This window comes from Oscarella lobularis, chromosome 1 (genome assembly GCF_947507565.1).
Source record: "Oscarella lobularis chromosome 1, ooOscLobu1.1, whole genome shotgun sequence".
Classification (NCBI taxonomy): Eukaryota; Metazoa; Porifera; class Homoscleromorpha; order Homosclerophorida; family Oscarellidae; genus Oscarella; species Oscarella lobularis.
Genome location: NC_089175.1, coordinates 1,681,678 through 1,702,719, shown reverse-complemented (window position 1 = coordinate 1,702,719; position 21,042 = coordinate 1,681,678). Strand labels below are relative to the sequence as shown.

The following is a 21,042-nucleotide window of genomic DNA, read 5'->3' as shown; positions in this document are numbered from 1 at the left end:
CACCCAACAGTCGATTGCCACGTGTTCAGTAACTTCGGTTCACAAATCATGGCGGTGAAAGGTCAGAAATTCATCCTGTTCGTCGGTCTCGTTCTTCTCGAGGCCGTAGCAGCCGACAAAGTACGCATTTGTTTCTCATCCAAAACGCCACGGTAAACGCACGTCTAACGCGCAGGAAAACCCGATACCAGTCCCATCGGGCGCGACGTCGTTTTTCGAGCCGTTCGCGAGCAAAGAGAGCTTCGAATCAAGGTAGAACTCTTCGAGAACGCTCCGAACTTTCACTTCATACCTTCATCGCAAGGTGGGTCCTTTCGGAGGCGAAAAAAGACGGCGCGGACGAAGCGATAGCGAAATACGACGGTAAAAAGACCAAATCTCGCGGTCGCGCGCACCCCAAACGCTGAACCTCGAACATTCATAGGCGAATGGGTGGTAGAAGAGGCGAAAGAGAGCGGATTGGAAGGAGATCTCGGCCTCGTGTTGAAAGTACGATGGAGGCGTGGTCACAGGTTCAAAGTCGAATTCTTGTTGTTTCTAGTCAAAAGCTAAGCATCACGGCATTGCAGCGGCACTTGAAACACCATTTGACTTTACTTCATCGCCATTCGTTGCCCAGTTAGTCGATTGGAAGCGAGAAAAGGCCTTTTAGATTTACTGATTTTTTAGATATGAGGTGAAGTTTCAGGAGGGTCAGGAATGTGGTGGAGCCTACATGAAGCTTCTTACTCAGGACACTCAATTTGATTTAGTAAATGATATGGAAAAATTTCCATTGACTAATACCTAATACCTTTTTTAATTTAGAAAGACTTCAGGGATAATACTCCATATACCGTCATGTTTGGCCCGGATAAGTGTGGAAATACTGATAAGGTCAGACTGATAATCACTGACGTGGAGATGGCATGTCTACCTGATTTTTTTCTAGATTCACTTTATTTTTCGGCACAAGAATCCCAACACTGGCAAATTCGAGGAGAAGCACGCAAAGCACACTGCAGCGGCCGATTACATTAATGATCACAAGAGCCACGTTTACACGTTGAGTATGTATTGTACTAAGAGTCGACCTTGAAGAAAATAATGGTTGTTTTTGATTTTAGTTATTAATCCTGATAATATGTATCAGATTCTTGTTGATCAGCGTGAAGTCAACAGTGGCAGTTTGTTGTCAGATTTCGAGTAGGTGATTTTTCCCCAGAGGTGTCAATGAAACTAACACTTCAATGTTTTTAGACCTCCAGTGAATCCACCCAAAGAAATTGACGATCCCGATGACAAGAAACCAGAAGACTGGGACGAAAGAGAAAAGTAAAAAAAAAATCAATAAAAAGATACGTAGAACGTCATGCATCATCTTCACATAGAATTCCTGATCCTGAAGCAACAAAACCAGACGACTGGTCAAATACTCATTATTTTCCAAACAACGCCATACAATAACATTATTCTATAACAGGGATGAAGATGCTCCTATGAAGATTCCCGATCCAGATGCAGTGAGACCGGACGACTGGAATGATGACGAACCAGACTACATCGATGATCCGGATGCAGCTAAACCGGACGACTGGTAAAAATAAGAAAATCACATCTCGTTCATTTGACCAACTTTTGTCTAGGGACGATGAGGAGGATGGGACGTGGGAGGCGCCACAAATACGTAAGTATCAAGTTTTTTGATAAATTAGTTTATAATTTTTTCTTCATTAGCGAATCCCAAGTGTCAGGACACTGGCTGTGGTCCGTGGAAGGCTCCCCTCATCAAGAATCCCGTCTATAAGGGAAAGTGGAAGGCTCCCATGATCGACAATCCTAATTATCAGGTACATGAGATTGGGGAGGAATCTTGAGAGATTGTGAAAACGTTATTTTGCTGCTTTTTTTCTTAGGGAATATGGAAACCGAAGAAAATTCCCAATCCGGATTTCTATGAGGACACCGATCCGTTTTCTCGAATAACGTCTATAGTACGTAGCGTATCATCTGTGACGTTATTTGAGAGATCCCTTTTCTTTTGATAGGGTGCTATTGGTCTGGAACTTTGGTCGATGTCCGATGACATCCTCTTTGACAATTTTCTCGTTACGGACAGTCCGGACGTCGCTGCAGACGTTGCTCGTCAAGGGTAACACTCAACCTACGTATTGATACGTTTATTGACTTGGTTTTTTTTTAAGTTGGGGAAAGAAATCGGCGCGGGAAGGCAGTCTTACCGTGTGTCCCTCCCCTTATTTGCCAATAATTTTAAGGACTACGTTGTCTCTGTCCACGTAGAGCGGGATGATCGATTCTCTGATTGGAATGACGGAAGAAATGCCGTGGCTTTGGCTCGTTTATGCCTTTGTTCTCGTCCTTCCAATTGTCTTGATTGCGGCCTGTTGCTGTCGAGTGAAGGTCAGTATGTAAACGCCGTCCTACGTTTCTCTCTAACATAGGAATATTTTCTTTAGGACGACAGCGCTGCTGCGACGGCGGCAGCTAAGAAGAAAACCGACGAACCGACGCCGGATGATCCTCATCCCAAGGAAGAAGAGACGCAAGCAAGCAAATCGGAGAAGAAAATGGAAGACGTCAAAGAAGAAAACGAGGAGGAGGAAGAGGAAGAAGAAGTGGACGGAGGAGACGAAAAAGCGGACGAAGAAAAGGAGGAAAAGGAAGACGAGAACGACGAAGGGGTAACGAAAAGAAAAATAGACACCGAAATCGATTCGACGCTTGGGTGGATCGAGTAGGGTGAGGACGACCCCGCGGATGAAAAAGACGTAGCCAATGCTGAAGACGCGGAGGCGACAGAAGAGAAAGAAGCGGAGGAAGCGCCTCCCGTTAGGTCTGGCTCTCTCGACGCGCCGATTTGATTTTTCTTTTTTACTTTGCCTTACTTCAGTTCCCGTAGGACGTCGCCTCGAAAGCGGAAGCCGCGGAAAGAATATTAGGCTGCTGGTTGGTGATGACGGTAGGGCGAGGTTAAAATGCACTGTAGGTTTACTTGCGTCGTGTCCATGTCTCGTTTTCTCTCTCTTTCTAATGGTTGATGTCTTTCTCTCATTGAGTGCTACAGAAAATGAAAAAAAGGGCAAAGTCGTCACACGCGTTTTTTTATTACACGGACACAGACGGAAACAAGTTCACGTGTTCTTTGCAGCGACAGTTCACATACTCAGGGTTACGGTTATAGCTGCTCCCAACGTCGTCACTGAGACTACCACCGTTTTGTATTTCAGGTACAAGCCACCAAGAACTGCTCCTCCTGCGAGGACGACTCCTCCGGCGATTATGGCACCTGCAATCCACCAGTTGTTGTAGTTGTTGTTTCGCTGCATCATCGTGTCTTGATTCGGAGGCATCGTTTCACTTTAGAGCTGAAAGAAGTGAGTAAATTCATTATTCTTGGTGCATGTGACTTAATTAATAAAGTTATTTTATTTATGTAAGGTGTAATTGGGGTAGAAGGTCAGTAAGAGTTCTCTTCTTCATTCGCCGTTAGCCATCGTCCGAAAGTGTGCAAATGGTAAAAATGCATCGTTAGGCCTGCAATGTTAGCTTTCAATGACGTCATCGTTTACGATGAAAGCATGAGCGTTCTTAGGCGATCAAGGACAGTTTACTCTGGATTAGGATGGTGCTAAAATACCTACCTACCTACCTACCTTTGCCCGAAGATTCGCTTGTTCAGAGTTGTGTCAACTGGAAATCCGGGAAAGAACCGGGAATTTCTCCTGTGCTAATTTTAGATTTCCCCACTCCGCCTTGTTGTTCAATTAGACAGGTTCTAGAAACAACCATGCTTTGGCTGGCTACTGCTATTGCCTTTTGTCATTTTGGGCGTGGCCTATTGGTCCAGGTGCTATTCAGACCAAGCCAAAACCGGAATGAACCTCCAAGTCATAGCCCGTAGAAACTTCTGAAGATGTCAAGCAGAAAAAAGAGAACCCTTGCGTCAAAAGCATCAGAACGAGAAGAAACGTAATTTCGGAACTTCTGAAAATACCTAATTGGCCAACGCTACGTCTTGCTGTTGGTTTTGTCATGGCTATTGTTTTCATTGCTATTGTGACTAAGTCGTCTCGCTGATGCTACTACCATGTAATGTTTTAGGTCTATGAAATCCTGATAGATAGGGTCAAAACACCTATCAGCTAAAAAAAGACAGTGCTGTGCATGAGGCAGTTCTATAGCTCCCTAATTAACAGACAAGCAATCAGTCTGAGGCTAGTCTATTGATTTTGCAGTAGCAACTGCGGACACAAGAGGAGGCAACTCGCGAGTTGGTGGTTTTGATTGTTCGTGTAGTTTCGAACTATCAGTTGCTGACTTCATGGCTTCAGTAGCAATTGCGGACTTCGTGGCTGCAGCAGCAGTTGCGGTCCCAGCCACCGTCAATGTGACTTTCGCTGTGACCGTCAGCGTGACGTGTTTCATGAATAGTATTCTTGTAATTCTTCCGCCGAGGACGATTCCTCCGCTCAATAGGGCAAGTTTCATTGCGTCTTTCACTTGAGGCATCTCGTCACTTTCGTTTTCTGGGATGAGCGCGAGTCATGGACAGTTATGTTGTCCGAGCTAGGAAAGCTGGACGTACCTGTATCTGGAGATAGTTTCCGAGATTTCCGATGCTTACGTAGCTTGTTGACACCTAACCGAAAATCCGGGTACCCTGTGCTAATTTTAGATTTTCCTCATTTGTTTTTCTTTTTTACTCGTCGAAAGAAAGGCACGGCTTATGAGTTGGCAGTTGTTGGCAGTGGGCGGTGCAGCGCTGGGCGTGGCCTATTATCTAGCTCAAAATCCACCGTGGTGGTGGTGGGTCCGTGGAAACGACGAGGGAACACATATCTCTAAGTCTTCCAAGCATTATCCAAACCAAGGAAACCAAGGATACGGTTCGAGTCAGAAAGAATCAAACGCACCTAACGTTATTCGAACGCAGGTAGAAGACGTCACACGAAGAAGAAGAAGCAATATTATTATAAGTCGAAGAAGCGTGCGGGAGGCGAGGAAAACTTTGACGCCTTCGAAGACGTAGCTTTCAGGCTAAAGTTGACGGGACTTATCATCTTACTTGCGGCTGGTTTTGGCCTTGGCCTTGCCCTTCTGGCAAATGCCCAAGTGAGATTGCGTCAAAACACCCTGTTTTTATCTAGGAACTAGCTTTGTTCTATCTATAAATACAACCAAGACAGGGAAGGCGAGCGCTTACCTCAGCCCGGTTCTTAAATCTTTACTTCAATCATTCTTTATTAGCAAGACCTTAATTAGACATTAGAAACGAAACAGCTGAAGCTGTTCTGGTTTATCAATCGTTTTATGCTTCACAAAAAAGTTGTCTATTGCTGTCTTGCACTGACCTATACGAAGACGATATCTAATCAAACAATAATGATATTGTCTACTAACTTTCATCAAAGCGAGGTCTGTCTAAAGCAGCGTGACTGATTCTTCGAGCCAATGACTTGAACAAATCCTAAAAATAATCGTAGAAGACCACTAGAATATCTTATGTACACTACCTTGTTCGTTATTCTCTTGCTGGCATAGTACGGCGTCAAATAGTCAACGACAATCTTTGCAGTCTTCTGTTGCGTCTTCGAACCTTTCTTATCAGCAGGCAACGACGTTTTGCCTTCGCCAGCTGAAGCAACAGCCTCGTCTTTCTTCTCAGGACAAGACTTTTTCGAATTGGGAGCAGACTTCTGAAAGAAGTAGGTAATTGCGGGGGCGGGTCGTTTCATCGCTGCCTATAAATCAAAATCTCCTAAAAAACCATAAGTCAATTGCACTGACTTCTTATCACCTTTTTAGGCTGCAGAGACTCGTCTAAGCTCGGACTCTCCGAAGATTTCGCTGCAACAAGCTGCGAAGCCATTATAAACGGCGTTTGCTTGACATCCGCCTCCGACGTCGACGTCGTGCTCTGAAACGACGACGTGGCTACTTCTCCCGCTCCTCCAGCGCTCCCTGATGCTTTGATTTCGGCCACCTGTTCAACGCATACACGTCATCTCTACAGTACTGTAAGTCTATAGTACAGACGTTCCTTTCTAACTACCGCTGCTCTGTAGGTATTCGAAAAGCGACTCATCTGGAATATGTCGTATTCGATATCAATACCGTCGGCGCTGGTTTGGCCTGCGCCAAGTGCCTTCTCTATCAATCCAAGACAATGCTCGCGCACCTACGACAATACCGTGATCGGTGAAAATAATATATAAGTTTAGTAATACTTTGTACGACAGTCCCATTATATGTTCGCTTGTAGGATTTTTGAGTCGGCAGTCAGGTCCTTCACAACTGAGGTATTACGCTGCGTGAAAAATTTTAGTGGTTCTCTTACCGGGTGACTCGTTCACGTAGTGTAGAGATTTGCGCTTGCCCTAAAAAGTCAATCATGCTATCCCAAGGACGCATAAAGACGTGATGACCTTCTTTCTTCGAAGTTGAAATTGTTCGCTTATCAATTCCCTCAATTCGGCTTTATTCTCCTCGTCGGAATCGTCGACGCCTTCGGCATCCGACCACTGCCCGCCGCCCTCTTTGGCAGCTCTAACACAGAGAGATACGTAGACTGTAAGGATCTATCTGAAATATTTTATTTCTTTATTACCCCGCTCTGCCGCCTCCGTAGAGAAAGACGTTGCTATCGTCATCGTTTCCTCCTCTTCCTCCAAAGGTTCGTCCTCTGTCTCTCCGTCCCATGTAGCTGTAACTCTGCGATTCTAGTTGATGGCACATCGTCTTGACACCCTCGGGATCGAGACAATAGTCGCATCCTTTGTCGCACTAAATTGAGACAAAGTAGTCGACTCGAGATTGAGAAAGGTAAATTGACTGCAGTACTACTTTTGGTTTTTCCGTTTCTCCAAAATAGGTGGCAATCATTTCGTGTCTACATCTGAGGAAGAAAAATCAAAGCCGAGCAAGCAACGTGTCGTTGAAAAGACAGACCTCGAGTCACACTCGCAATATTTCACCAATTTTTCAAAACTGGCCTGCGAAGCTTTGACGTGATCTTTCATCTTTCCTTTCAGCTGTAAAAAAGAGAGAAAATTCAACAAAAAAAGCACCGCAACAACTGAAGTAAGCCCACCATCTGTTTCTCTGCCTCCTGCTGCATTAAGAACCCAATCACATTCCGTTCCTCTCTAGAGAAGAAAACAATGATTAGGAGATGCAATATGTCTCATGGAGGGAAAAAGAACGTTGCCTTGCGTAATACAATCTACAGTAAGATTGCTTTCCGTCTCTCCCCGCGCGACCCGACTCCTGATAGTAATTCTCCATCGATTTAGCCATGGTCCAATGAACGACAAAGCGAACGTCGCCCTTATCGATGCCCATGCCAAAACTGACCGTGGCGACAATAATGGGCACGCGACCGGCGAGCCACTTGGACTGGACGTCGGTACGATCAGCAGGCCGAAGTCCTAATAAATCAATAAGATTATCTCAAGTAAGATTTGGATTTTCGACGTGCCTGCATGATAAGGTTTGGCGTGGACCCCTCGACCAAGCAGACGCTTAGCGACGACCTCGCAATCCTCCCTAGTGCGACAATAGACGAGACCGGATCCCTAGAAAAGATAATTAGAATATGACACCGATTCTCCCCACAATTCAAGACCTGTGTAGCTGAGCCTTCGGTATATAGTTTCTCTTTGCAAAATGAAGCGAGATCGTCGAGTGCATTAGTCACAAAATCTTTACATCTAAAATGGCTTCGTGTACCAATATGCTCTCTCCCTCTATGACTCTCTCTCCCTTACATAACTTCGTAGAATAAATTACTTCTATACGTTCCAGACTTAAATACTCTGCTCTCTTTACGAAATCGAAGATTCGACAAAATGTCCTCCTGAACGCGCGGCGTCGCCGTCGCCGTCAGCGCGATGCACGGCACGTCCTCCATGAGACGAGCGCGCACGTCGCCGAGACGGAGATAATCCGGACGAAAGTTGTGACCCCACTCCGATATGCAGTGGCTCTCATCGACGATGAAATAGGCGAGACGCTTGCGCTTGTGAAGCGAGCCGGCGAGACTCTGAAACGAAGACGTCGCCGCCTGAAGAAAAATACATCAGAATAGATTATGATTATCTAGCATTCCTAATGAGATGTACACTCCCCCATCTTTTTACCTGTTCTGGGGTTATGTAACATAGTTTTGTCTTAGGTTCGGCTGATTCGAGGTCCTTTACGATTCGGAGACGATCTTTGGCGGTCAGGCGCGAGTTGAGCGTTTCCGTTGCGATTCCGAGCTCTTTGAGTTTGTGCACTTGATCGTCGATTAGTGCGAGGAGCGGTGACACGACGAACGAGACGCCGGCGTGGAATGCGGCGGGTAGTTGGTAACAGAGCGACTTTCCCGCTCCTGTCGGCATCGATACGAAGACGTCGCTCGTTCCTACGCACATTGGGATGTGTCGAGCGCTTGGATCGTGCCGTTTTTAGTCTACTTTCTAGTGCTGCTTTGACGGCACTCTCCTGCAGCTTCGATTTGAACCTGGCGTGTTTGAAGACGCTGTTCAAGAGACGATCTATTCCATGATCGTCCATTTTTGGTTGAACTTGAGGCGACGCCCGTATGCGCACAAGAGCCCGTTTTCTTCCAAGAGGTCATGGTTATTGAGCGATTGTCTTTGTCGGCGGCTGACACGGCAAAGCAGAGCGAAGTTTACAAGGAGCCTATTTGGGACATCATCTTGAGTTATACGTCTGTCATGTCGTTGTTTCTGTCTGTTTTGACGATTGGGGGCGAGTTCTTTTCTCCAGATCTTTCCTGCTATCCACCTGCTAACGTTTCAATAACACAGGCACCTTTCTTCGATAGCTGGTGCTCCGACACGCACTTGGGAAGGGTTTCGTCTATGCCGCTGATCCTCCTAGGGCAATCGTTCGCCCTTTATCTGCCTTCTCTTCTCTTTCATCACGCATTTTTCTCAAAAATCAGGCAGTTTTTTACGGAGGTAAAGACAATTGATCGTCATCGAAATAGCACATATGGCACTTACAGTCGCGAATCTCTCAACGTTGTCAGGTTGCTTAGGGACCAATTCAAATCGTCCAAAGTTATGAAAAATTATTATTTTCTTAAGCTTTTTGCTCAAGGACTGTTGGCCGTGTGGTTTGGCATTTTTTTCGCTTTGTTCTACACGTCCCACAGCGTTGTTGTGCACGATCGATTTACTTGCACTGTGCAAATTGATACTGAACCAATGTGGAGCGTGGAAGTCGGCTGCGTTTATCCGGCAGCTTTGACGCTGTTCTCACTGTGGATTGCAAACTTTGTCAATTTGTTTGTAGCATTCTTGTCCGCCGTGATAGGCATTCTTTTGTTTAACAGAATGCATATGACTGGTGATTATGTCGAAAGAGCGAAGTACTACTACTACTATGGCACAACAAGGGTATGGGAGTATGAACGTGTTCAAAAGAAAAGGAGGTATTGTGATTTTCTCTCTGTGTCTTGCGACCTTCATCTACTTCGTCTACTTCTTTTTGATTATGACTTTGGGATTGGCAAGTCCTTTGAAGAATTACTAATTGATCTGGAACTACTACATTTGAAACGCTTGTCTCATTCAGCAATTCTAGATCGTTCTCGTCGAGACAGAGAGTTCGAAAAGCCTCCGCACTGTCTAGAAGTAAGATTGCTAGCTGTTCTCTGTCTAGTTTGACTCTAACATACCACTATTTAGAGCCTAATAACTAAACTGTCAAAGGTACAACTCAGCGCTGCGTGAAGTCCAATATATTAGATCACCGTCTTGTCTGTTAGATGTCTGACCTGCCTTCAACTATTGCTTCTCAGTGTTATATTCAATACAAGAATGGGACTCAAAGAAGCGGTAAAATTTCTCAGTGTCTGCATATTTGTTGTGGCGAGGGAAGTTTCACCATGGAGTTGGCAAAATTTTGTCTCTCGGTGCATAGACAGCAATTGGGTCATATACCTGTAGGTGTTCTATATTTGGCTTTTTAGGTTAGAGGTGTTGACTTTAACTTCTGGAAACAGTTTGCGTTTGATGACTTGGCAGAAGTTGGAAATGAGAAGAAGGAAGTTGTCATAAGAGAAACGTTACCTGAAAGAGTAGAAATTCTTCGCGTACCGCGTTTGTCTACCCTTCAAAGAGAAGAAGCGGGAAAGGTATGTTGAGCGCTGCCCTCTCTATTTGTGCAGGGCGAGAATGATCAATCTGTAAGATTTTAACTGTCAATTCGTAGTTTATGAAAGAAATATTGCATTCGCCTCCTATACCACCAGAAGGTCATACAGTGAAGTGCAAGTATGATTTGGTTTTGATTACACTATTGGATCAGAGTCTAGACATTTCCCGAGAAAAAGAAGAAGAAAGTACGTTGGAGTCAATTCTCGACTTATTTTTCATAATGACACATTCTCTTTGTTACTTAGCCAAGATTCTTTTGGAAAGAATTGAACGTCAACTACCTAAAGAGTGTATTATTGTTTTGTGCTGTCTTCAGAAGAAAGGCTCAGAGACGTTGGGAAATGTTATTCCATCTCAATTTCATGCTTGCGACTTGCTCATTCAGTCAGGCAACTCGCCCACCACTCAGTCGGGCAACTCGCCCACCACTCAGTCAGACAAAGCCAAATGTGCCGAAATTCAGTTACAAAATGGTAATGTCTTTCTTAAGGCCTATAAGCATGGAAACATCACCTAAAAATTTTTAGTAGTGATTGAATTAATCAGGGATATATTCCTGATTTAATCATTGATACAGTATTAATCTCCTATTTAATCTCTGATTAATAGCTTTTTGCGGAAGACTGCGCACGCGTGAACCATGTCTGATCCAAAGTCTCTTGAATGTCCCAATTGCTTCCTTCAATTCCATCAAACGCATGCAGACAGCATCTACAGTGACATCGAATCACGTTGGAAGTCTTTTGTGAGACTTCTTCAGCAGGAGATAAAAAGCCTTGAAGCGGATCACGCCGCTTGCACTTCCGAAAAGGAAAAGCTTGAACGCATTCTGCACGACGTGAAAGTGGTGATCAACGGTGAAGCGTGTTTCTTGGAGAAATGTAGTAGTGGTTTTTCTCGCTTCAACGCTGCATGCTACAGTCGCGAGCTGTCTTCGGTGGGTACGAAATGTAAATTTAGAGACTACCAAGACGACGTGCAAAAGGTTCGGGCTGGACTTACTCAGTATCAGGGAGCAGTTTTGCAATGTCAAAAACTACTTGAGAATGAACCGTCTTAGAACAAATAATTGTTTTTAGATGAGGTGTTTCAACATTATTAGCCTGTCTCTTTTTTGATTTCACCTATCACAATTGTCTAATTTTTAGTATAGGAATGAGTGCTCTGTGCTGTGTCATTCATGGTGTATAGCATCAGGCTAAACAATCAGCAATGTCGTGAGTTTATTCAAAATTATCACTTCACGCACATCCTGTTTAATGAGTCAAAATAACTGAAAAGGAGGAATCCGGCTGACTGAATCAGGCCCTGAATCTCCCTGAATCAGGCGTGTCTACCTGTGTAGCGCGTGTTAAGCACAAAGAATGTCATAAAAAGAATGCGCATGTGTGGGACGTACAAAATAGATGGACGACAAAATAGATCAGTTGATATCTATGAGAGGAATGTAGGCGTAGTCACATCACGTTCCATGTCTCACTTTCGCACCTATACCAAAGTGCGACATTTGCATGAGACAAAGGAGATCTATTTTGTCGTTGATCTATTTTGTCGTCATGTACATGACGACAAAATAGATCATCGACAAAATAGATCAACGACAAAATAGATCAGGAAAGATGTAATGCACCAACGTCTACAGTTCTAATTATCTAATGAGTAATGAAGTGCGTAAGTAAGTCATAAAGTAAGTTAAGCATCACATTATAATTTAACCCATCCAAAACTCTCAATATAGATAAATACCAAATTACGCACGGACAGACAGACACTGTCACAGACAGACAGACAGACAGACACTGTCACAGACAGACAGACAGACAGACACTGTCACAGACAGACAGACAGACAGACAGACAGACAGACAGACAGACAGACAGACAGACAGAGTAACAATAAAACACAGCACCGACACAAAATAGATATTCCTGCAGACGCACAGACAATTTGAGTTAGGTTCTCTTGTGATACCTTTTCGGAGTTTCATTCCAATACGTTCCAGGTATTTTGTCAGCCAGCTGGTCTATTTCCCTCTTCAACCTTTTCATGTTTTTTCCCAGGTATTCAAGATCCACATAAATTGCCCATCCGACAAAGGCCAGTTGCCCAAACCCTTTAGATGGAATGCAAGTTGCGCCCTCTCTCATGCCGTCGTATTCAACCCAGTCGTTCTCAGTCATTCGAAACATTGCAAAAAAGTGACCTCCGTCTTTCTGCTGATTTACGAAGGTGATTGTATACTTTTTTGTCGCGAACGAAAGACGGATTGTCTCGCGACAGCACGGGAGCTGTTCCTCGTATTAAGTGTGCTAATAACTCCTCGTAGACATCGTCTGCTAACGTCCCAAATCCACGTTTCTGAGGTGCTTTGCGTCGGCTTGCAGCGACACGTTGAGAGTCCTGTTCGTCGTCGTTGGAAGAATCTTCTGAGTCGGAAATTGATTGTATGGCTGTGGTGGTAAAGGCTAGAACAATGAAGAGGGCAGCAACAGCGCGTATCCTTGTGGATGCCATAGGGAAAGTGCGAAACTCGCGTAAGTAAAGCGCGCAGAATCCTCCTAATTAATTAATTAATTATAAATGACATTGGCTGACATTGGCTTCTGGGCGATCACCCTGTTACATTATAATGTGAAATCTATTTTGTCGTTGATCTATTTTGTCGTCATGTACATGACGACAAAATAGATCAACGACAAAATAGATCTCCTTTGTCTCATGCAAATGTCGCACTTTGGTATAGGTGCGAAAGTGAGACATGGAACGTGATGTGACTACGCCTACATTCCTCTCATAGATATCAACTGATCTATTTTGTCGTCGATCTATTTTGTACGTCCCACATGGCATGCGTGAAAGAAAACATGTCGTTCAAGTCTCCAAAGATTCTCTGTTCCGCGTGCAACAGTTATTGGGGTGAAGATGATGTCGACAGCCTCTGCGACGATGTAGGCAGAAGCCGCCCCTGCGAAACGTTGGAGTCGTCTTGGAAGAACCTAGCGGAAAGGTTTGACCAGCAGAAAAAAGACGCCGCGGCGAAAGCCACTGAAGCCAATGCCGAGTCGAACAGGCTCAAAAGGGTAGAGAAAGAGTTGAAAAAGGTGATCGACGCCGAGTTGAAGGCCTTGAACGAAATTGGAGGCGGTGTTAGGCGCTTCAACACAGCATGCGACAAATGCCCGAAACTCAAACCAGCCGGGGATACTCAGTATAGACAATTTCGAGCAGACGTGGAGATGGTTACGCGTGGACTTGACCGATATAAGAAAGCAGTTGATATGTGCAAGGACGTACTTGATGGAATAGATGCGAACAGTGGTGAGAACGTGCGGTCTGATTTTGCCGGAAACGATTCCCGTCACCCGGATTCTGCTTATGGTGATAGTTAGTACAGTGTAGTACAGTGCTGGGCAGACAGAGACAATAATGAGAACGAACGAATCATTTCATTGTTAACCTTTTTCTTTTATGTAACCTTTGCTGCTTACAGTCATCTGATATTTTAGTATAGCCGTAAATAGCCTGAGTTTTAGTAAAATTCTAAACAACTTTGTTTCACGGATCAACTGACGAGGAGTCTCGTGAATAGTAGGCAGCAAATCACAAATATTGTTGAAAGAAGTAGATATTGTACTTCAGAAGTTAGGTAAGAAAATGTCAAATATTATTAATACATTGCAACTAAGAATTTGATTTGTATTTTTAATAGTTCAGTGGACGTTGCCATGGAAACGGAATCAATTTGCTTGTACAGTAGATTTGGATTTTCGACGTGCCTGCATGATAAGGTTTGGCGTGGACCCCTCGACCAAGCAGACGCTTAGCGACGACCTCGTAATCCTCCCTAGTGCGACAATAGACGAGACCGGATCCCTAGAAAAGATAATTAGAATATGACACTGATTCTCCTCACAATTCAAGACCTGTGTAGCTGAGCCTTCGGTATATAGTTTCTCTTTGCAAAACGAAGCGAGATCGTCGAGTGCATTAGTCACAAAATCTTTACATCTAAAATGGCTTCGTGTACCAATATGCTCTCTCCCCTCTATGACTCTCTCTCCCTTACATAACTTCGTAGAATAAATTACTTCTATACGTTCCAGACTTAAATACTCTGCTCTCTTTATGAAATCGAAGATTCGACAAAATGTCCTCCTGAACGCGCGGCGTCGCCGTCGCCGTCAGCGCGATGCACGGCACGTCCTCCATGAGACGAGCGCGCACGTCGCCGAGACGGAGATAATCCGGACGAAAGTTGTGACCCCACTCCGATATGCAGTGGCTCTCATCGACGATGAAATAGGCGAGACGCTTGCGCTTGTGAAGCGAGCCGGCGAGACTCTGAAACGAAGACGTCGCCGCCTGAAGAAAAATACATCAGAATACATTATGATTATCAGTATATGCTAGCATTCCTAATGAGATGTACACTCCCCCATCTTTTTACCTGTTCTGGGGTTATGTAACATAGTTTTGTCTTAGGTTCGGCTGATTCGAGGTCCTTTACGATTCGGAGACGATCTTTGGCGGTCAGGCGCGAGTTGAGCGTTTCCGTTGCGATTCCGAGCTCTTTGAGTTTGTGCACTTGATCGTCGATTAGTGCGAGGAGCGGTGACACGACGAACGAGACGCCGGCGTGGAATGCGGCGGGTAGTTGGTAACAGAGCGACTTTCCCGCTCCTGTCGGCATCGATACGAAGACGTCGCTCGTTCCTACGCACATTGGGATGTGTCGAGCGCTTGGATCGTGCCGTTTTTAGTCTACTTTCTAGTGCTGCTTTGACGGCACTCTCCTGCAGCTTCGATTTGAACCTGGTGTGTTTGAAGACGCTGTTCAGGAGACGATCTATTCGATGATCGTCCATTTTTTTGGTTGAACTTGAGGCGACGCCGGTACGCCCGTATGCGCACAAGAGCCCGTTTTCTTCCAAGGTCGGCCTCCAAGGTCATGGTTCTTGATCGATTGTCTTTGTCGTCGGCTGATACGGCGAAGCAGAGCGATGTTTACAAGGAGCCTATTTGGGACATCATCTTGAGCTATACGTCTGTGATGTCGGCGTTTCTGTCTGTTTTGACGATTGGGGGCGAGTTGTTTTTCCCAGACCTTACCTGCTATCCGCCTAATAACGTTTCAAGGACGCAAGCGCCCTTCATCGACAGCTGGTGCTCTAACGCCCACTTGGGAAGGGTTTCGTCAATGCCGCTGATTCTTCTAGGGCAATCGATCGCTCTTTACATGCCTTCTCTTTTCTTTCATCACCGGTTTTTCTCAAAAATCCGGCAGTTTTTTATCGAGGCAAAGGCACTTGATCGTCATCGAAATAGGTCATCTGGTACTTACAGTCGTGAATCACTCAATGTTGTGAGGTTGCTTAGGGACCAGTTCAGATCGTCCAAAGCCATGAAAAATTGGTATGTCATCAAGCTTATTGTTCAAGGACTGATTGCCGGGGGGTTTATCGTTTTACTGGCTTTGCTCTACGAGTCCGACAGTGTTGTGCATGCTACATTTACTTGCGCCGTGGAAATTGATACTGAACCAATGTGGAGCGTGAATGTCAGCTGCGTTTATCCGGCGGCTTCGACACTTTACGCGTTGTGGATTGCAAACTTTGTCAATTTGTCTGCAGCGATGTTCTTTGCCTTTAGAGGCACTTTTTGGAACGTTTACAGTAAGACTGTTGATTATGCCAAAACAGCACAGTACCAATACAGCTATGGCACAAGAAGAGTAAATAAAAAGGATGCTGAATATAGTCGTTTGCCTGATGACCTTCATCTCCTTCATAAACTTCTTTTTGACTTTGACTTTGGAATGGGTCGGTCTTTTGAAGAATTACTGATTGATCTGGAACTGGTAGATTTGAAACACTTGTCGTATTGCCAAATTCTAGATCGCTCTTTTCAAACGATTCCAACAGTAAGATTTCCTAATATTTGTTTCTATTCTGTAAACTAAATCAATATTTAGGATCAAACCTCTAAAATTTTGGTACAACTTGACGTCGTGTTGATGGTATACAATCACAGTCTTGCTCTTTAGATCTCTGACATACCTTCAGTCATTGCTCATCAATGTTTTGATCAATACAAGAAAGCCACTGGACGAAGTACCATTTCTGAGTGTCTGCATCTTTGGTGTGGCGAGGGAAGTTGCACTATAGAAATGGCACAACATTGCCTTTCGGTGCGTAGACAGCAATTAGGTCATAATGTGGGTAGGCAATATTTGGCTTTTAGGTTAGAGGTGTGAACTTTAACTTTCGGAAACAGTTTGCATTTGATGGCGTGGCAGAAGTTGGAAAAGAGCGGGAAGTTGTCGTAAAAGAGAAGTTTCCTGAAAGGGTAGAGATTTTTCGCGTGCCACGTCTGTCTTCTCTTGGAAGTGAAGAAATAGGAAAGGTAACGCTGAGCGCAGCCCTTCCTATCTGTGTGGGGTGTATGTGTATGCGTAGTTTATGAGTGAATTAATATCGTGTCCAAAAGAAGATCCGTACAATTATGATTTGGTGCTGATTACGCAATTGGATCAGAGTCAAGACATCCTCAAAGAAAAAAAAAGAGAACGTAAGTTTAATTTCAGGTTGCCAATACCTGCCTATTTCAAACATTCTTTATCTTTATTTTAGTTAAAATTATTTTGGAAAGAATGAAAGATCATGTGTCTAAGGAATGTGTTATCGTTTTATGTACGCATATCCCTGATAATTTGGAAAACGATATTTTATCAATATTTCCCACTGGTTCGTCCACCGAAAAGGAAAAAATTGAACAAAGTGACGTCTTTTGTTGGGCGCGTAAATTAAATGGTAATTAATTACACCATACAGTAGTACACCTTGCATGATTAGAATGCGCATGCGTGAAAATGGCCGAGCCAAGAGCCGTTTGTTGTCCTCGGTGCTCCTTCGAATTCGACGATCGAACGTTGAGAGAAAGGATAAAAAATATTGAATTGTATTGGAAATCGTTATGGGAATCTCTTAGTAAGGAGATAGACGATCTCAAGACGAATGAAGCTGCCTCCGCCTCCGAGAAGGGTATGCTCATAAAGATTCAGCGCGACGTGAAAGTGGTGATCGACGCTGAGTTCATTGCTTTGGAAACTATTACGAGTAGTTTCGATCGCTTTAGCAAAGCATGCGACCGTTGCCCGGGACTCCAAAGAACCGGTGATGAGCATACACGATTCCGAGACGACGTAGAGAAGGTTAAGAAGGGACTTCGTCGGTATAAGGCGGCAGTTTTTCTATGTCAAAGTGTACTTCATGGCAAAACGACTCAGAATGAGCGCACAGCATTTAGTGAGGAGCCTGGTGAGGGCGAATCCTATTGCTCTGATTCTGCTTATGGCACTGAGGGTAACGAAGGAACCGAGTTCAGACCAAAAAGCGTTTATCATTCTATATGCCATAAGTTGCCAAGTTACACTGAAGTGGACAGCTACAACAAAGTTGGACATCCCTGGAAGTCATTGGTAAACACTCTTCAGCAAGATCCTCTCTATCGCGATAAGGCCGAGAGAAACAGTCTTAAAGCTATAGAGGAAAAGCTGAAAAAGGTGATTGACGCTGAGTTGATTGCTTTGAAAATCTTGACAGATGGTTTTGATCACTTCAACGAAGCATGTAACCGTTGCCTGGTACTCAGCGCCCAAACGACTGACGGCACTTGGAGACAACTGAAAGACGACGTGGAGGCAGTTAAGCAGGGACTTAATCGGTATAAGGCAGCTGTTTCACTATGTTATGATGTACTTCATGGCAAAATGAACGAGACTGAAGCGGATAAGCACGTGGATGAGAGCAATGGGGAGGAGGTGTACCGGGCGTATGCCGGCGAATCCCGGTGCTTCGATTCTGCTTATGGTACTGAGGTTTGACACCTCAAGCAGTCAGAGACACAGGGATGTGTTGTTTTAGTGTTCCTTTGTATGCATAATTTTTATTATCAACCTTGTCTCTTTTGAGTAACTGTCTGACGTATCATGCCTTCAAGTTCTTAGTTTCTCTTCTCTTTTATTGTGCACACATTTTCTAAATCAGGCAGCTTTTACGAAGGTGAAGATATTTGATCATCATTGAAGTGGCACGTAGATATGGAAGGCACTTACAGTCTCAAATCGTCCGTGAAAAGCAAATTAACCTTGGTGCTTCTTTCTGTGCCCCAGTCACGTGGATGCCGGTGAAACTGACCCGCGTTTGCCATTTGTCAGTCATCGTGAAGGGCCGCCAGCTGATTCTGGCTATGGTCTCACTGGCAGCACGGATACTAGTATCCGTGCTGGTCTCCTACTTTTAACTGACAGGACGAATTGACCAAACTTTGACATTAGACTAGACATGATCTAATTGTACTTTCTGATTTGTGGAAATCGACCTGTTCTTTGGTCATTTTGAGGTATCTCATCAGGCAATCACCTAGACCGCTAACAAAACTAAAGAAAACTCTTCTGCCGAGTTCGAAAGAATTGACATAAAAGATATCTCTTTACCGTGGCACTTTTTTTATGGGTATTTTGTCTAATAACAAAATCTGCCACCTGCGTGTCGAATACATTTTTAAAATCGTATTTTAAAATTAAAAAGTGCGGCAGATACGTTACGATTGTGAGTCCAAATAAAGACATTCTGTAGTTTTCTCTTTTGAGTGATATGTACACTAAATATGATACTGTGCCGCCGTCTAATTTGGTAATTTGGTGAGATTTTTATTCGAAAAATGTATATTTAAATATTTTTATTGTAGAATCTTGGCGGAGTGATTATTCTCTCCGGATATGTCGTCTCGTTGCATGAGCTCAGCAATATTCGAGCTCGTTTCAGACCTGTTCACCAGCTCAGTGGGGTACTCGCTTCGAGTAACAATGGCTTGGAAATTGGTGGAGGAAAACAAACGTTGAGTAGTCCAATCGAATGTCTCTTTCTTTACAGCTTGCTCAGGGACTCACGCGAATGCTAGTAGGCTTCTCACCTCTGCTCTCACCTCACCCTCACCAGACACCTGTCTTCCGGAATCCGTACAAGCCCCGGATGCCTAAAAAACAATGCAGGAAGTGTACCGCTCTCTACAGTCGTCGAACGAACTCTACAACGATCACCACTGGGACGTTGTCGTTCAATACGTGTCCATCGTCTCTGGCGTACTTTCGGTCGTATCTCTGGGAGGCGGACTATTTTCGCCCGGTCTTGCTTGCTACCCACCTAATAACGTCTCGTCAGCCCAAGCCCAATACGCGAACAACTGGTGCTTTAGTGAGCACCTGAGCGCAGTCGACTGGCTCCCGCGCTCCTTAGCAATTCAAGGAATTCTCCTTTATCTTCCATCATTCGTGTGGAATCGCGCTTTCACTGCCAAGCTCACTCATTTTTTCACCGATACCAAGTCAATAGATCTTCGTCGAGATCTCCAAACGAAAAGATTTAGCCGAAAAGCGCTGCAAATAGTCGATTCGCTCCGAAAGAAATTCGAGACCTCACGTAAGGTGACGATTGGCTACGCCGTCAAACTTGTCTTTCAACTTCTCGTAACGATTGGAGGCGGTGTGTTTTTTGGACTTTACTTTCGCTCTACAAGAGAAATCGTCTCTAAGTTTAGCTGCGACGTTGAAACGTTGACCGGACCGCGACTGAGTTTCACCGTGGGATGCGTCTATCCCAGCGGGTCGTCGTTGGAAACGTTGAGACGGGCCAATTTTGCTGTTTTAGTTGCCGGAGCGCTGGGTACTCTGTGGGGTCTTCTTTGGATGCTGAAGCTTTTGCCCAGGAAGGACGTTTCGTATAGAGATGTATCTCCATCATTGTGCGCTGCTATTCGAGATGATATGCAGCTTTTGCTGCTGCTGGTTTGTAATTCGAATTCTGGGCTAGGGCATGTGTTAGTGCAAATTCTGACGGAGCTACAAGATGTTGACACTCAGGCATGCTATAATCTTAGTGTGCCCACTGCAGAATAATTTGTGAACCGGCTATTTAGATTATGCGAATGTATCGAAATGCTACTGGTAGTAGTTTACGTAACGTAAAGCCCTCTTGCGTTCATCTGTTTTACTCTACAAGAAGAGATATGCTTGAATCGGTGTTTTGTGACAGATGTGGTATGTGCTTTGGCATCTGGTTGCACTGTTTTTAATGCCTTTATAATAGTGGTTAACTTTGAAAGGGATTGGACATACGAAGGACTACCTAAAAATGTGACCTTTTGCAACATGGCCGAAGCTGCTTACCAAGCGGAAGAGGTACGTCTTCTTGAACATAAAATGCGTGTTTCTTCTTCTACGTAGTGTTGTAGCCGAATGCAGTCCTTGAGGAGTTTTGTGAAAACAAAAAGTCGCTTGTATTTCTGATCACGTTGGAAGACAAATCAAATGACAACAGAGGTTTGCTCAAGCCGTCTTTGTAACGAAAGTCTCTCTCTTTTTTTTGGATTTAGACGTGGACAGTGCTTTTTCAGTGTTAACAAAACGTTTTCGAAAGGGCCACTGCATAGTGATAGTTGGCTATGAACAAGCGAAGACCCTAAGCAGTAGGATTGGTAAAGACATTGACAAAAAGTTGTCTCAGAACGAATGGAAGCCGTACGGCAGCAGCAGTAAATAATTTTGCTACATACTAGTTTTTTCTTTTGTGTAGGGAAACAAGTATCGTTGCAGGAGACCATTTAGAAAATGATGGCCCTACTATCTATCTGTACCACTGAACAGACCCTCCGAAGTCATGCTCAACGTCGGACTCAGTTCCACCAAAATATTGGGAGTAGAAACCCTCTCGTTAGTCAATCGAAGACGCACATATTTGACACACTTGTCTAATTCTTTTCTCCTATTTCAATTAACAGTCTTTTTTTGTTCACAGTCTGTTTGAGTGCCGCAAAA

General features: G+C 44.3%; 6 protein-coding genes and 2 long non-coding RNA genes across 12 annotated transcripts; 5 read left to right on the top strand and 3 right to left on the bottom strand.

Annotated features, from left to right (window-relative positions):
• The first annotated feature begins 3 nt into the window (after window positions 1-3).
• LOC136192270 (calnexin-like) lies at window positions 4-3,095 on the top strand. Its single transcript, XM_065980807.1, has 21 exons — window positions 4-120; window positions 176-252; window positions 305-363; window positions 425-489; window positions 542-618; window positions 670-751; window positions 808-876; window positions 932-1,049; window positions 1,107-1,185; window positions 1,240-1,314; window positions 1,371-1,406; window positions 1,463-1,576; window positions 1,626-1,666; window positions 1,717-1,829; window positions 1,896-1,973; window positions 2,028-2,131; window positions 2,184-2,220; window positions 2,281-2,400; window positions 2,457-2,681; window positions 2,739-2,833; window positions 2,891-3,095. Exons 1-21 carry the CDS (start codon window positions 49-51, stop codon window positions 2,937-2,939), a joined length of 1,785 nt encoding a protein of 594 aa, XP_065836879.1. The 5' UTR covers window positions 4-48; the 3' UTR covers window positions 2,940-3,095.
• On the bottom strand, window positions 3,011-3,705 carry LOC136192558 (uncharacterized). Its single transcript, XR_010671179.1, has 2 exons — window positions 3,654-3,705; window positions 3,011-3,365 (listed from the first exon to the last, which is right to left on the bottom strand). It is a non-coding gene; the product is annotated as an uncharacterized lncRNA (long non-coding RNA).
• A 1,522-nt stretch (window positions 3,706-5,227) lies between these two features.
• LOC136192201 (ATP-dependent DNA helicase Q5-like) lies at window positions 5,228-8,580 on the bottom strand. Its single transcript, XM_065980725.1, has 18 exons — window positions 8,457-8,580; window positions 8,139-8,404; window positions 7,767-8,062; window positions 7,625-7,709; window positions 7,478-7,574; window positions 7,208-7,427; window positions 7,091-7,145; window positions 6,949-7,031; window positions 6,844-6,895; window positions 6,608-6,783; window positions 6,426-6,546; window positions 6,338-6,377; window positions 6,228-6,286; window positions 6,043-6,178; window positions 5,798-5,985; window positions 5,514-5,741; window positions 5,401-5,467; window positions 5,228-5,351 (listed from the first exon to the last, which is right to left on the bottom strand). The coding sequence occupies exons 1-18, from the start codon at window positions 8,554-8,556 to the stop codon at window positions 5,266-5,268; spliced, it is 2,355 nt and encodes a 784-aa protein (XP_065836797.1). The 5' UTR covers window positions 8,557-8,580; the 3' UTR covers window positions 5,228-5,265.
• Window positions 5,839-8,188, top strand: LOC136192555 (uncharacterized). The gene is made up of 9 exons (XR_010671174.1): window positions 5,839-6,017; window positions 6,066-6,198; window positions 6,263-6,299; window positions 6,358-6,570; window positions 6,629-6,673; window positions 6,724-7,080; window positions 7,150-7,227; window positions 7,293-7,453; window positions 7,804-8,188. It is a non-coding gene; the product is annotated as an uncharacterized lncRNA (long non-coding RNA).
• Window positions 8,581-8,582: 2 nt separating the features above from the next.
• Window positions 8,583-11,346, top strand: LOC136192280 (uncharacterized). Its single transcript, XM_065980818.1, has 6 exons — window positions 8,583-9,644; window positions 9,699-9,722; window positions 9,779-9,925; window positions 9,983-10,147; window positions 10,225-10,354; window positions 10,415-11,346. Exons 1-6 carry the CDS (start codon window positions 8,619-8,621, stop codon window positions 10,684-10,686), a joined length of 1,764 nt encoding a protein of 587 aa, XP_065836890.1. The 5' UTR covers window positions 8,583-8,618; the 3' UTR covers window positions 10,687-11,346.
• Window positions 11,347-13,791: 2,445 nt separating this feature from the next.
• Window positions 13,792-15,058, bottom strand: LOC136192450 (ATP-dependent DNA helicase Q5-like). Its single transcript, XM_065981068.1, has 5 exons — window positions 14,935-15,058; window positions 14,617-14,882; window positions 14,236-14,531; window positions 14,093-14,177; window positions 13,792-14,042 (listed from the first exon to the last, which is right to left on the bottom strand). Exons 1-5 carry the CDS (start codon window positions 15,032-15,034, stop codon window positions 13,872-13,874), a joined length of 918 nt encoding a protein of 305 aa, XP_065837140.1. The 5' UTR covers window positions 15,035-15,058; the 3' UTR covers window positions 13,792-13,871.
• A 32-nt stretch (window positions 15,059-15,090) lies between these two features.
• Window positions 15,091-18,142, top strand: LOC136192302 (uncharacterized). 5 transcript variants are annotated; one of them, XR_010671122.1, is made up of 7 exons: window positions 15,091-16,089; window positions 16,141-16,161; window positions 16,213-16,356; window positions 16,410-16,571; window positions 16,625-16,736; window positions 16,799-17,244; window positions 17,304-18,142. XR_010671122.1 is itself a non-coding variant. In XM_065980858.1 (7 exons), exons 1-7 carry the CDS (start codon window positions 15,118-15,120, stop codon window positions 16,984-16,986), a joined length of 1,548 nt encoding a protein of 515 aa, XP_065836930.1. In that variant the 5' UTR covers window positions 15,091-15,117; the 3' UTR covers window positions 16,987-18,142. The 5 variants fall into 5 exon arrangements, 2 of the variants coding, with proteins under 2 accessions (XP_065836930.1, XP_065836911.1); XR_010671123.1 differs by having other exon boundaries at window positions 16,799-17,530; window positions 17,587-18,142; XR_010671121.1 differs by having other exon boundaries at window positions 16,799-17,730; window positions 17,795-18,142.
• A 1,062-nt stretch (window positions 18,143-19,204) lies between these two features.
• On the top strand, window positions 19,205-21,022 carry LOC136192349 (uncharacterized). The gene is made up of 6 exons (XM_065980897.1): window positions 19,205-20,088; window positions 20,145-20,265; window positions 20,315-20,406; window positions 20,460-20,547; window positions 20,601-20,745; window positions 20,801-21,022. Exons 1-6 carry the CDS (start codon window positions 19,216-19,218, stop codon window positions 20,865-20,867), a joined length of 1,386 nt encoding a protein of 461 aa, XP_065836969.1. The 5' UTR covers window positions 19,205-19,215; the 3' UTR covers window positions 20,868-21,022.
• The last annotated feature ends 20 nt before the right edge of the window (window positions 21,023-21,042 follow it).

Coding starts and splice junctions, on each gene's coding strand:
- LOC136192270 (XM_065980807.1), top strand. CDS start 49: ATGGCGGTGAAAGGTCAGAAATTCATCCTGTTCGTCGGTCTCGTTCTT. Junction 121..175: donor AGGCCGTAGCAGCCGACAAA/GTACGCATTTGT, acceptor TCTAACGCGCAG/GAAAACCCGATACCAGTCCC. Junction 1,186..1,239: donor AGTTTGTTGTCAGATTTCGA/GTAGGTGATTTT, acceptor CAATGTTTTTAG/ACCTCCAGTGAATCCACCCA.
- LOC136192201 (XM_065980725.1), bottom strand. CDS start 8,556: ATGGACGATCATGGAATAGATCGTCTCTTGAACAGCGTCTTCAAACAC. Junction 6,287..6,337: donor CTACGTGAACGAGTCACCCG/GTAAGAGAACCA, acceptor TCAGTTGTGAAG/GACCTGACTGCCGACTCAAA. Junction 6,179..6,227: donor TAATGGGACTGTCGTACAAA/GTATTACTAAAC, acceptor GTATTGTCGTAG/GTGCGCGAGCATTGTCTTGG.
- LOC136192280 (XM_065980818.1), top strand. CDS start 8,619: ATGGTTATTGAGCGATTGTCTTTGTCGGCGGCTGACACGGCAAAGCAG. Junction 9,926..9,982: donor TGGCAAAATTTTGTCTCTCG/GTGCATAGACAG, acceptor TTGGCTTTTTAG/GTTAGAGGTGTTGACTTTAA. Junction 10,355..10,414: donor CCGAGAAAAAGAAGAAGAAA/GTACGTTGGAGT, acceptor TTTGTTACTTAG/CCAAGATTCTTTTGGAAAGA.
- LOC136192450 (XM_065981068.1), bottom strand. CDS start 15,034: ATGGACGATCATCGAATAGATCGTCTCCTGAACAGCGTCTTCAAACAC. Junction 14,532..14,616: donor GTTACATAACCCCAGAACAG/GTAAAAAGATGG, acceptor ATTTTTCTTCAG/GCGGCGACGTCTTCGTTTCA. Junction 14,043..14,092: donor CCGAAGGCTCAGCTACACAG/GTCTTGAATTGT, acceptor TATCTTTTCTAG/GGATCCGGTCTCGTCTATTG.
- LOC136192302 (XM_065980839.1), top strand. CDS start 15,118: ATGGTTCTTGATCGATTGTCTTTGTCGTCGGCTGATACGGCGAAGCAG. Junction 16,090..16,140: donor CTTTTCAAACGATTCCAACA/GTAAGATTTCCT, acceptor ATCAATATTTAG/GATCAAACCTCTAAAATTTT. Junction 16,572..16,624: donor GAAGTGAAGAAATAGGAAAG/GTAACGCTGAGC, acceptor GTGTATGCGTAG/TTTATGAGTGAATTAATATC.
- LOC136192349 (XM_065980897.1), top strand. CDS start 19,216: ATGCAGGAAGTGTACCGCTCTCTACAGTCGTCGAACGAACTCTACAAC. Junction 20,407..20,459: donor CTGCTTACCAAGCGGAAGAG/GTACGTCTTCTT, acceptor GTAGTGTTGTAG/CCGAATGCAGTCCTTGAGGA. Junction 20,548..20,600: donor CAAATCAAATGACAACAGAG/GTTTGCTCAAGC, acceptor TTTTGGATTTAG/ACGTGGACAGTGCTTTTTCA.